This window comes from Phoxinus phoxinus, assembly GCF_949152265.1.
Source record: "Phoxinus phoxinus genome assembly, chromosome: 20".
NCBI classification, from domain to species: Eukaryota; Metazoa; Chordata; class Actinopteri; order Cypriniformes; family Leuciscidae; genus Phoxinus; species Phoxinus phoxinus.
This window is the reverse complement of record NC_136895.1, coordinates 2,875,221-2,888,232: the sequence shown is the minus strand read 5'-3', so window position 1 is coordinate 2,888,232 and position 13,012 is coordinate 2,875,221. Positions and strand designations below refer to the sequence as shown.

Sequence of the window (13,012 nt, the reverse complement as noted above, 5' to 3'; positions counted from 1 at the left end):
TCCGGACTGAAAATCCTCGCAGATATCATTTCTTTCAAGAAAGGAACACAGTTGTGAGGATACTGCTTTTTCTAATATCTTTGACAGAAATGGCAGATTAGAGATCGGCCTGTAATTGACTAGTTTTGTAGGATCAAGTTGCTGTTTTTTAACAAGCGGTTTAATCATAGCTAGCTTAAAGGTTTTTGGTACGTATCCTAGAGACAAAGATGAATTAATGATATTAAGAAGAGGATCTATGACATCTGGAAGCATCTCTTTCAGCAGCTTAGTCGGTATAGGGTCTAACATACACGTTGTCGATTTAGATGATTTGACGAGTTTGCAAAATTCTTCCTCTCCTATAGCAATGAATGAATAAAATTTTCCCTCAGGGAGACTACAATGCACTTCCTGATGCGATACTGTATTAGACGGTTGCATAGTTATAATTTTGTCCCTGATATTATCGATCTTATAAGTGAAGAAGTTCATAAAGTCATTACTGCTGTGTTTCTTGGAAACTTCTGGGCTTGAAGCTTTCTTTTTCATTAGTTTAGCCACTGTTTCAAATAAATACCTAGGATTATGTTTATTTTCTTCTAATAGGGTTGAAAAATAAGCAGATCTAGCAGCTTTTAAAGCCTCTCTGTAAGCAATCGAGCTCTCCTTCCATGAAATCCGAAACACCTCTAGTTTTGTTTTCTTCCAGTTGCGCTCCAATCCTTGAACCGCATTATTACACCGTTTTCTAAGGCTACGCAATATATTTAAAACCATTTATATAATGGTATATAACATATAGCATAGTGCTATCGTGAAATCACAAAGGCTGTGATTCAGTTAAATATACATATGCACTGTTTTTCCCTCCACAAAGAAGCACAACGCTTAATTATTTACATGTGTGCAGATTACGGTAAAATGACCTCCGCTCTGTTCACAGTAAGCGATGCTCCACACAAATTCAGTCTCTGCATGTGGTTTATTTAGGCTTCCAATAATCTGCATTTGGAAACGCAAAACCTTGGATAATACGCAAAAATACTTGTGTTTCATAGTTGCACTGTTATTATTTATATTCGTGGAGCGTCTCGGGTTTCTCAAACTTCATCTCTGCCATTTCACAAGATTCATAACGCAACTCATTTATAAAATCTACGCCAACCCAGGAGAATACATAAATATGTTTCTGATTATGCAAATTGTTGTTCATCCCCAGCAAACAATATGACGTTGTGACGACGTCACGTGCTGGTAATTTTTTGTCATGCTTACGTTAGCATATGACGTCCTACAAAAGAGCAAGCCTCTAAACCTCTTAACAGACACAACATGCAATTAAAATGTCTGTCCAACATGAACAGGGTCCTTACATGACAACAAGATGCGTTTAGCAACTTAGCCATTGTTTAAATTCACCTAAGTAGTGTTTTAGAGACGGCTAGCTGTAGTCTCACGCTGAAGTCCCGTGGGAACTCCCGTTGTAGCCGGGAAAAGGTAAATAGAAGTGTGCAGGTGCGTCTTGTGTGTGAAGAGTGATGATCAGAGTTGCTCACAAATGAAGAAGAAATGGTTTGTAATGTAACTATGGAGAATATAGAAGATTTTGAACACATGGAAGAGGCTTTTGAGTTTGATGGTCGTCCTTATTTATTCAAACCTGAGTATACAGACGAAGAACTAGCCTCACACTCTTCACACACACGACGCTCCTCCACCTGCACACACTTCTATTTACCTTTTCCGGCTACAACACGAGTTCCCACGGGACTTCAGCGCGAGACTACAGCTAGCCGTCTCAAACACTATTTAGGTGGATTTAAACAATGTCTAAGTTGCTAAACGCATCTCGTTGTCATGTAAGGACCCTGCTCATGTTGGACAGACATTTTAATTGCATTTTGTGTCTGTTAAGAGGCACAAACACACTCTTTATGAATATGCCGTTAGCTGAGTGGAGCTCTGGGCATTAGCGGTAGCAGCTCCGTGTTGCAAGCACTAATCCGGTTCGGTTTTTTTTCTATAGACAGAACTCAAAAAGGTATAACGATCAAGATTAACTTAAAATTTGCCCGGAGTTCTCCTTTAAGATGGGTTTGGTGCACACAGGGATAAAAAAGTACCCCATGTGTAAAATGAAATACTCTGCTGTATCTTTAATGCTGTGGGCCTAATTTTCTGCCAGAGATCCTGGACCATCTTGTTCAGATACATGGCATTCATGGATTGGATCAAATACCAACAGATAAACAATCGAAACCTAACAGACTGTGCTAGAAATCTTATAACGGGCCATGTTTGGATCTTCCAACAGGACAGTAATCCAAAAACAAATGGGTTTTGGATTACTTATTAACAAAAAAACAAAAATGGGTCACTGAGCACAAAACCAAGATGAATGGCCATCCCAGTCCCTGGCCTGAACCCTATAGAAGATGAGTGGAGAACTGAAGAGAAGAAGCGCCAACATGGATCTGGGAATCTGCAGGATCTGGAGAGGTTCTGTGTGGAGGAATGAAGGATCTGGAGAGATTCTGTGAGGAGGAATGAAGGATCTGGAGAGATTCTGTGTGGAGGAATGAAGGATCTGGAGAGATTCTGTGTGGAGGAATGAAGGATCTGGAGAGGTTCTGTGTGGAGGAATGAAGGATCTGGAGAGGTTCTGTGAGGAGGAATGAAGGATCTGGAGAGATTCTGTGTGGAATGAAGGATCTGGAGAGGTTCTGTGAGGAGGAATGAAGGATCTGGAGAGGTTCTGTATGGAGGAATGGAGGATCTGGAGAGATTCTGTGTGGAGGAATAAAGGATCTGGAGAGATTCTGTGTGGAGGAATGGAGGATCTGGAGACATTCTGTGTGGAGGAATGAAGGATCTGGAGAGGTTCTGTGTGGAGGAATGAAGGATCTGGAGAGGTTCTGTGTGGAGGAATGAAGGATCTGGAGAGGTTCTGTGTGGAGGAATGAAGGATCTGGAGAGGTTCTGTGTGGAGGAATGAAGGATCTGGAGAGGTTCTGTGTGGAGGAATGAAGGATCTGGAGAGGTTCTGTGAGGAGGAATGAAGGATCTGGAGAGATTCTGTGTGGAGGAATGAAGGATCTGGAGAGGTTCTGTGTGAAGGAATGAAGGATATGGAGAGGTTCTGTGAGGAGGAATGAAGGATCTGGAGAGATTCTGTGTGGAGGAATGAAGGATCTGGAGAGGTTCTGTGAGGAGGAATGAAGGATCTGGAGAGGTTCTGTGTGGAGGAATGGAGGATCTGGAGAGATTCTGTGTGGAGGAATAAAGGATCTGGAGAGATTCTGTGTGGAGGAATGGAGGATCTGGAGAGATTCTGTGTGGAGGAATGAAGGATCTGGAGAGGTTCTGTGTGGAGGAATGAAGGATCTGGAGAGGTTCTGTGTGGAGGAATGAAGGATCTGGAGAGGTTCTGTGTGGAGGAATGAAGGATCTGGAGAGGTTCTGTGAGGAGGAATGAAGGATCTGGAGAGGTTCTATATGGAGGAATGGAGGATCTGGAGAGGTTCTGTGTGGAGGAATAAAGGATCTGGAGAGATTCTGTGTGGAGGAATGGAGGATCTGGAGAGATTCTGTGTGGAGGAATGAAGGATCTGGAGAGATTCTGTGTGGAGGAATGAAGGATCTGGAGAGATTCTGTGTGGAGGAATAAAGGATCTGGAGAGATTCTGTGTGGAGGAATGAAGGATCTGGAGAGATTCTGTGTGGAGGAATGAAGGATCTGGAGAGGTTCTGTGAGGAGGAATGAAGGATCTGGAGAGGTTCTGTATGGAGGAATGGAGGATCTGGAGAGGTTCTGTGTGGAGGAATAAAGGATCTGGAGAGATTCTGTGTGGAGGAATGAAGGATCTGGAGAGATTCTGTGTGAAGGAATGAAGGATCTGGAGAGATTCTGTGTGGATGAATAAAGGATCTGGAGAGATTCTGTGTGGAGGAATGAAGGATCTGGAGAGGTTCTGTGTGGAGGAATGAAGGATCTGGAGAGGTTCTGTGAGGAGGAATGAAGGATCTGGAGAGGTTCTGTGAGGAGGAATGAAGGATCTGGAGAGGTTCTGTGAGGAGGAATGAAGGATCTGGAGAGGTTCTGTATGGAGGAATGAAGGATCTGGAGAGGTTCTGTGTGGAGGAATGAAGGATCTGGAGAGGTTCTGTGTGAAGGATTGAAGGATCTGGAGAGGTTCTGTGTGGAGGAATGAAGAATCTGGAGAGATTCTGTGTGGAGGAATGAAGGATCTGGAGAGGTTCTGTGTGGAGGAATGAAGAATCTGGAGATGTTCTGTGATGAGGAATGAAGGTTCTGTGAGGAGGAATGAAGGATCTGGAGAGGTTCTGTGTGGAGGAATGAAGGATCTGGAGAGATTCTGTGTGGAGGAATGAAGGATCTGGAGAGGTTCTGTGTGGAGGAATGAAGGTTCTGTGAGGAGGAATGAAGGATCTGGAGAGGTTCTGTGTGGAGGAATGAAGGTTCTGTGAGGAGGAATGGAGGATCTGGAGAGATTCTGTGTGGAGGAATGAAGGATCTGGAGAGGTTCTGTGTGGAGGAATGAAGGTTCTGTGAGGAGGAATGGAGGATCTGGAGAGGTTCTGTGAGGAGGAATGGTCTCTGATCTCTGGTCAGGTGTTCTCCAAACTCATCCGGCATTATAGGAGAAAACTCAGAACTGTTATCTTGGGAAAAGGAGGTTGCAAACATATTTCATAAAAGGGGGCAAATAATTGTTCCCAACATGTTTTGGAGAAAAACATTTATTTCATAGTGTGATTTCCCCCCCACTTTCAATTATTTTACTTCAATGAAAGGTTTGATTTTTGCACATTTTTTAAATATAATATCAAAAGGATTAACAATGCAGATTTATTTTTTACAGCCATTTTTTATCATATTAAGGGGGCAGATAATTCTGACCATCACTGTATTTGGGTAACAATTTACAATAAGGGTCATTAGTAAACATTAATGTGTTAACCAACATGAACTATACACAATAGCTACATTTGTAACTGTATTTATTTATCTTTGTTAATGTTAGTTAATACAAATCAAGCTGTTTAATGTATTAGTATGAAATATGAACTAAGATTAATAGTCAAGTCATCTTCCTTTATATAGCGCTTTTAACAATGTAGATTGTTTCAAAGCTGCTTTACAGAGATAAACGTATAGTTTAAGGTAACAGATTGTTTTGGCTTTATAGCGGTTCTTGAATAATGTTATTTTCCAGCTAAAGTTAGTTTTGATTGATTCACTTCCGTCGAAAGGATCATTAGTTATTAAATTAGGGGCCGCTAAGACGACACCGTTCTCTCTACACAGACTTTAAACTGAACCTGTGAGAAACGCTGATGGCACTCACGTCCGCATCAATAATTAATTCTATAGTTATGTGCGTTTCAATATATGTGCGCATGTTTGTAATTCTCTACAAACCAAGCCTTAAACTACTTGTCTGGCCATCTAAACATTTTAGACAGAATTGTATCACTTCAGGGTAGATACACGAAACCGAGATTATCCCGACAATGCTTTATCTGTAGAGTAGTAAAGGAAAGGAGCCCTTCACAGGGGAGAGGCTAGTTGGCACTTCAGCACTGTGTTGTCATCGGGTCCAGGCGAAGGTCCTTCATCAGATCTGGATACGGCCTGGATCCGGCAGGCTGCGGGAAAACCTCGGGATAAATAAAGACACTAAAATTAGCGTAGACGCCATTCTTCTTATGATGTAACGAGTACATCAGGATTTAAGGGAAGTGTTCCCGGTCCCGGCTGACCTAATCTATGCAGCCTAACATTGAATTATAGAAGTCTATAATGTGTTATGTGTATGCTAGGCCAAAGAGATGTGTCTTTAATCTAACTTTGAACTGACAGAGTGTGTCTGCTTCCCGGACAATGTTAGGAAGACTGTTCCAGAGTTTTGGTGCTAAATAGGAAAAGGATCTACCGCCAGCAGTCGATTTTGATATTCTAGGTATTATTAACTGGCCGGAATTTTGAGATCGCAGTAGACGTGAAGGACTATAATGCGTTAAGAGCTCGCTCAAGTACTGCGGAGCTAAACCATTTAGTGCTCAGCAATATTTTAAAGTTTATACGATGTTTAATAGGGAGCCAATGCAGTGTTGACAGAACGGGGCTAATATGGTCAAACTTCCTGGTTCTGGTAAGAACTCGAGCTGCTGCGTTTTGGACCAGCTGTAGTTTGTTTATTAAGCATGCAGGGCAACCACCCAGTAGAGCATTACAATAATCTAACCTTGAGGTCATAAACGCATGAACTAATTGTTCCGCATTTTTCAATGAGAGCATATGGCGTAATTTAGATATATTTTTAAGATGGAAAAATGCGGTTTTACAGATACTAGACACGTGACTTTCAAATGAAAGATTGGGTGTGCACTTTGATACCAATCTTTCATTTGAAAGTCATGTGTCTAGTATATTGACGGAAGTGAATCAATCAAAACTAACTTTAGCTGGAAAATATATTTATTCAAGAACCGCTATAAAGTTAAAACAATCTGTTACCCAATATTTATGTTCTTGGTCTTGGTCACATTATCCGTAGTCATGGTCTCATCTATCATTGTTATGTGCCATCTCTGCTTGGTCACAGCTCGCTCCATCTCTGCTGTTCCTCTGGACATATTGAATACCTGTATTGCGGAAATTAAAATCTGGTTACATAGCAACTTCCTAAAATTGAATAATGACAAAACTAAGGTTATTGTTTTTGGAGCACCATCCCTTATAAAAAAAGTCTGAGTTTATCTATTGATGGGGCCACATTAATTCCATCTCATACTGTTAGAAATCTGGGTGTAATATTTGATTCGTCGCTTACATTTCAATCTCATATAAGTTCTATTACCAAGACGGCGTTCTACCACCTTATTGCCCAACTGCGACCTGCTCTCAGCACTAAAGATACTGTACTCATTAATGCTTTAACAACCTCTTGTCTCGACTACTGTAACTCGCTTCTTGGGCTGCTTGCCTGCTAAACAATCCCTAGACTACAATATGTTCATAATTCTGCTGCCAGATCAATCAAGTCAAGAAATCTGATCACATTACCCCTTTGCTCTATAATCTTCTTTAGTTACCTGTTCCTCTCCGCATTCAGTATAAAATGATCCTGTTAACTTTTAAATGTCTTCATGGACTTGCTCCTAATTATTTATCTGAACGTCTGCACTATTATTCACCTCCTCACTCTCTCTTATCCTCTTCTCATCATCTGACTTACAGTAACACTGCTTATTCGTTTTTGTCTTTCAATCCTTCAGTGCTGGGGCTCTGAAACTCTGGGATTTTCTTCCTCTAACTTTTCGTGACACTTCTACTGTTATCCTCTACTATACCTACTATATCCTCATTCAAATCTCAACTAAAACCTATCTTTTCTTACAGTATTTCCAACCCTCCTCTGTTTAGTGTTCTGATGTTTTGGTACTGTATATTTGTTGTAAGTACTATGTGATGCTTGATGCTGTGTTTTTATTATCTTCTTGAACAGGGACCTTGAGCTTGGGAAAGGCGCTTTATAAATAAAACGTATTATTATTATTATTGACGAGGCACTGCCTCTACTGATAAGCCGTAGATGGTACAGTGCCTAATATACTACAATGTAATCTTAACTTTTGCAGGAAAGCTTGCATACAGTGCCACTGCGGTCAGGAGGAGCACGTGTCCAGCTCCGACAGCGAAGACGACCGCAAGGTGGGAAGATTGCTGGCAGAGTCCCGCTATGCCCATCTCACGACTAAGGTTAAGGGAGGAGACGGCATGCGGGTCTATAAACGCAACCGCATGATTGTCACCAACCCAGTGGTCTCCCGTAAAGATCCAACATTCAACACAGTCACCTATGACTGGGTCCCACCAGGCCTCACCCAGAAACTGGTAAGAGAACCATGAAAGCTCAAACAAATCAATGCGTCCTTTATATTTAGTAGTTTATCATGGTTGCGGTCAGGCTGTGGTACTAGCTTTAATGTGAAATGAACGTAGTTCATTGTTCTGGTGACATGCTCCTGGTGAATACAGACGAGCTACTGATGGTACCAGTAATGAGCAAGACAACCAGGGTTTAGTTGGAAAATATTCTTGGCGGTGCTATTTTACCAGCTTCTTAAATGTCTAAGCCCTGAACCACAAGGTGAAAAACAAAAATCACAAGGTGTGCTTTAGTTTTGTGAGGATAAAATTAGGCTCCTGGAAATACCATGAAATCAGAATCTTTTACTTTTTCAGACAACAGCACAACAGTATACACTTCTACCCCAGTCCATCTTTTAACTCAACTCCTCCTTTCTGACCCCCCAGTGGACACCCAGTGTCAGCAAGAACATAACATTAAGGACCTGAGCTTACACCAACGAAAACCCTCTTTTAGCAAATAACTTTTTTTTTCAATAACTACTGTCAGGATTTACTGAAGACACGCATTGAAAAATTAGCACTGAAAAGGCATGGACACAGTTATATTTAGTTTTGTTGTTATTGCATTTGTGCATTTCCCTTTCAGACGGAACATTTATGGGAGGAGAGTTTTTGATATACAATGTGATTTACTAAGGTTTGCGCTAGTCAATTTACTGGTATTTGCACCATTATTTAAAATCAGAAAAAAGCAGTCTCAGCCCATTTTGTGCTTGTCATGCTGTGATGGTTGCTGTGGGAGGAGGCGCCGCCGCCGCGGACAGCGAGTGTAGAAGGGAGAGAAGTTTCTCTACTCATGGTCATTTATTAGGAATGCCTCTGCTTATCTGCGGCCCTGCGCTGCTCTCGGTAGATTGCTTTGGTCATAATGGACATTAGCTGGCAATTCCAGAAAAAAAATCTTCTGGAGGCAAGACAAAAAATTGCAAAAAATTGCTTGCTAACAATGTGGTGCCGACCTTGATCACAAAGTACCACTATCAGTAAGCATGAGATCTAATCTTAATTAAATAATGTATTTTTGAGATACATTCATAGTATTCTTTTAGTAGTTTTGTTATCCCATTATTTTTTTGTTAATCAAATTCCCTGTGTTGATAATACAGCAAGAGGCTCTACATGTTACCAGTATCTCACAAATCCTTCAGACTGGTCAGTTGACAAAGAAAGTAAAGAACATATTTTAAATTGAAGTGACCTGAATTCAGTTGGATGTTACTATATATAAGGACATTATCTTATGAAATATTCTCAAAGATTAGTAAAATAAACCTTATAATCATTCAGTGTATTTGTTGAATTCATATTTTTTTATAAACTGGCATCAGGTAGAAATGTGCATTAGAGTTTCTGGAGAGAGGTTTGATAAAGCTATTTTTACATTCTGCAGCGATGTCTTCCACATTGGAAGAAAAGAGTTGGACCAACTCAATCATTTGGATTGGTTTCTCAGTCCGTACAACTAGTCGACCAACAGTATTTTTCACAAATAATGAAGTTCTTCAAAACATGAATAAAAATGAATTAAACACTATAACCAACAGTGCTAAAACTGGCCACTTTTATAAAATATCCTTTCCTAATACCTTTGTCTTTTTCTGGTTATTTTACTGTAATAGGTTAGATAGCGAGCTACATTACGTTATTTATATGTACATTATTAACATATGTTACAATTTAATTGTAAATCACATTTAAATGTAAAGCACATCTCTTTGCAGGGGTCTCTATGCTATATTGGCAGCATTCACAACTGACTGAAACAAAACATGACTGAGAAATATTTTTTTGCAAGTGCAGATTGTATGAAATGAATCAAACAAAAAAACACTGTTTATTAAAGGAGAACTTTAATAAACAGCAAAATGAACGCAAAATGAACCTTTGGTCTAATTACACATTGTTACCTAGTCAACCGTTATCTGAGATTTGTTTTCATGATTATCGAATGTAAATAGTTTTATCTCTAAAAACAGTTTAGCTTATAACGCTAGTATAACAGTCTCTATCAGTCGATCTCCGAACGCCGATCCAAATGCGCTGGACCATATGAGATTCTACACAGTTCAGCGCATTTGGATCGGCGTTTCGTTGATGTTTTTCAAAGATGGCTTCTGCTTGTATACGTGAAGTTGACTGTATGTATAAAATATCTTCTTATTAAACTGTCTGGACACTGTCAAAGTTCTCAATGCTTCGGTTTGAAGGTAGGGACCCTCATTATGCTACCGTGTTAGTGTGGGGCTATTTTGAGCCTTGTTAGTGGTATTAACAAGCGATTTTTATTTGTCATTACTCAATGCCCCATATACTAGCGTTATACTAGCGTTATAGGCTAAACTGTTTTTAGAGATAAAACTATTTACATTCCATAATCATGAAAACAAATCTCAGATAACGGTTGACTAGGTAACAATGTGTAATTAGACCAAAGGTTCATTTTGCGTCGGAGTTCTCCTTTAACGAGCTGTAGTTTTATCACCACGCATGGGTCATCAATAAGGTGCATACTGAATTTGGTCCTACAATTATGTAAGGGATAATGTAGAGCGAGGCGATTGATATAGCGAATACACCCCTCACTATACATTATCCCGCTTATTACATGGCTAATTTATTGATTTAAAATTATTGTATTGCTTCCTCTAAAGAACACCGTGTCCATGGCAACGCTCTGTTTTTCATGGCAACGGTGTGTTATACTTAGCAGCCGTGTGTTATCAAGAAATAACAGACCGCATTCTACATTAGAATTCAACAAAACCATGTAATAAAGTACATTAAGTCATGGGAAGCTATTTTTCCTTTTTTATTAAGCGTTTTAGAATGTGATGCGGCAGTGCAGATCGCACCTCTCTCTATAGACCAATTTTGTGTTCAATGTATTAAAACATTGTTAAAACATTTGTATTGTAATCAAAACAAGTCAAGTCAAGTCAAGTCACCTTTATTTCTATAGCGCTTTTTACAATAAAGATTGTATCAAAGCAGCTTCACAGTGATAACATGAAAATAATACAAAAAACAATTTCTTCATCGTCCACCTTTAAGGCAGATCTATAATATTGTTGAATATTAAATGTCCCCAACTAAGCAAGCCAGAAGGCAAGGCAACAGCGGCAAGGAACCAAAACTCCATCAGGGACAGAATGGAGAAAAAAACCTTGGGAGAACCCAGGCTCAGTCGGGGGCCAGTTCTCCTCTGGCCAATGAGTGAACAGTGTATGATTATGATTCAGGAGCATTACAGGTCAGAAGTTCAGAATGAATCAGAGTATTTGTCCAGTTCCGGTTTGTTGAAGTCGGAGTGGAGAGGAGGAGAGACTGGTTGACACTTCAGGTCAGCGGCGTCGTTGTGTCCTGGCGCTGGTCCTTCATCAGATCTGGATACGGCCTGGTTCCGGTGGACCGCGGTAAACCTCGGGATAGACAGAGAGACTAATATTAGCGTAGACGCCATCCTTCTTATGATGTACCAAGTACATCAGGATTTACGGGAAGTGTTCCCGGTCCCGGCTGTTCTAAACTATGCAGCCTAACATTGAATTATAGAAGTCTATAATGTGTTATGTGTATACTAGGCTGAAGAGATGTGTTTTTAGTCTAGATTTGAACTGACAGAGTGTGTCTGCTTCCCGGACAATGGTAGGAAGACTGTTCCAAAGTTTTGGTGCTAAGTAGGAAAAGGATCTACCACCAGCAGTCGACTTTGATATTCTAGGTATTATTAACTGGCCGGAATTTTGAGATCGCAGTAGACGTGAAGGACTATAATGCGTTAAGAGCTCGCTCAAGTACTGCGGAGCTAAACCATTTAGTGCTTTGTAAGTGATCAGCAATATTTTAAAATTTATACAGATAGATAGATAGATAGATAGATAAATACTTTATTCATCCGCTAGGGAAATTCAATCTTCCAGTAGTGACAATTAAAAAACAAACAAGACAAGACAGACAAACTGCCCAAAATACAATTAAATTAAACCCCGGTCACAGGGATACATTAAAAAGACGTATTGCCTGAGGGACAAACGACTTCCTCAGTCTATCTGTGGAGCAAGACAGAGAGAGCATCCTGTTGCTGAAGGTGCTCTTCTGTCTGATGATGATCTTGTGTAGTGGGTGTTGGGCATTGTCCAAAATTGAAAGAAGCTTTCTAAGAGTCCTTCCCTCTGCCACAGATGTTGAAGAGTCCAATTTCACACCAACCACAGAACCAGCCTTCTTCACCAGCTTATCCAGCCGTAAAGCATCCCTTCTTTTGATGCCTCTCCCCCAGCATACCACAGCATAAAAAAGGACGCTAGCGATGACTGTCTGATAAAACATCTCCAATAGCTTTTTACAGATATTGAAGGATGCTAGTCTTCTGAGGAAATAGAGTCGACTCTGTCCCTTCCTGTATAGGGCATCTATGTTTTTGGACCAGTCCAATCTGTCATCCAGCTGCAGACCTAGATATTTATAGGTTTTGACCACCTCAACACAGTCACCTTCGATAAGCACATGCTGCAGTTGGGGCCACTGTCTCCGAAAGTCCACCACCATCTCCTTTATTTTTGAAGTGTTAAGCTGTAGTTGGTTATAGCTACACCACCCCACAAAGTCCTTTATCAGGGTCCGATACTCCTCCTCATCTCCATTCTTAATACACCCCACGATTGCAGTATCATTAGAATACTTCTGCATGTGACAAAATTCCGAGTTGTACTTAAAATCGGAGGTGTACAGGGTGAACAAGACCGGGGAGAGCACTGTCCCCTGCGGTGCTCCTGTGCTGCTGACTACAGTCTCAGAAGTGCAGTCTCTCAGTCGAACGTACTGCGATCTCTCATTAAGATAGTCTGTAATCCATGTTATTAGTTTTAGGTCCACACCCATCCTCATCAGTTTGTCCTTCAGTAGAGTGGGCTGGATGGTATTAAATACGCTGGAGAAATCAAAGAACATGATTCTTACAGCGCTACCACCCCTATCCAGGTACGAAAAGGACTGGTGTAGCAGATAGAGGATGGCGTCGTCCACCCCCACCCTCTCCTGGTACGCAAACTGCAGAGGGTCGAGCGCGTG

General features: G+C 40.7%; 1 protein-coding gene across 1 annotated transcript in view; it reads left to right on the top strand.

Moving 5' to 3' along the window:
• The window catches only part of lmcd1 (LIM and cysteine-rich domains 1), a 73,758-nt gene that overhangs the window by 14,310 nt on the left and 46,436 nt on the right, over positions 1–13,012 (top strand). Inside the window, exon 3 of the mRNA XM_079593958.1 lies at positions 7,648–7,903. Coding sequence (XP_079450084.1) covers positions 7,648–7,903 — 256 coding nt within the window. The remainder of the gene's footprint in view (positions 1–7,647; positions 7,904–13,012) is intronic.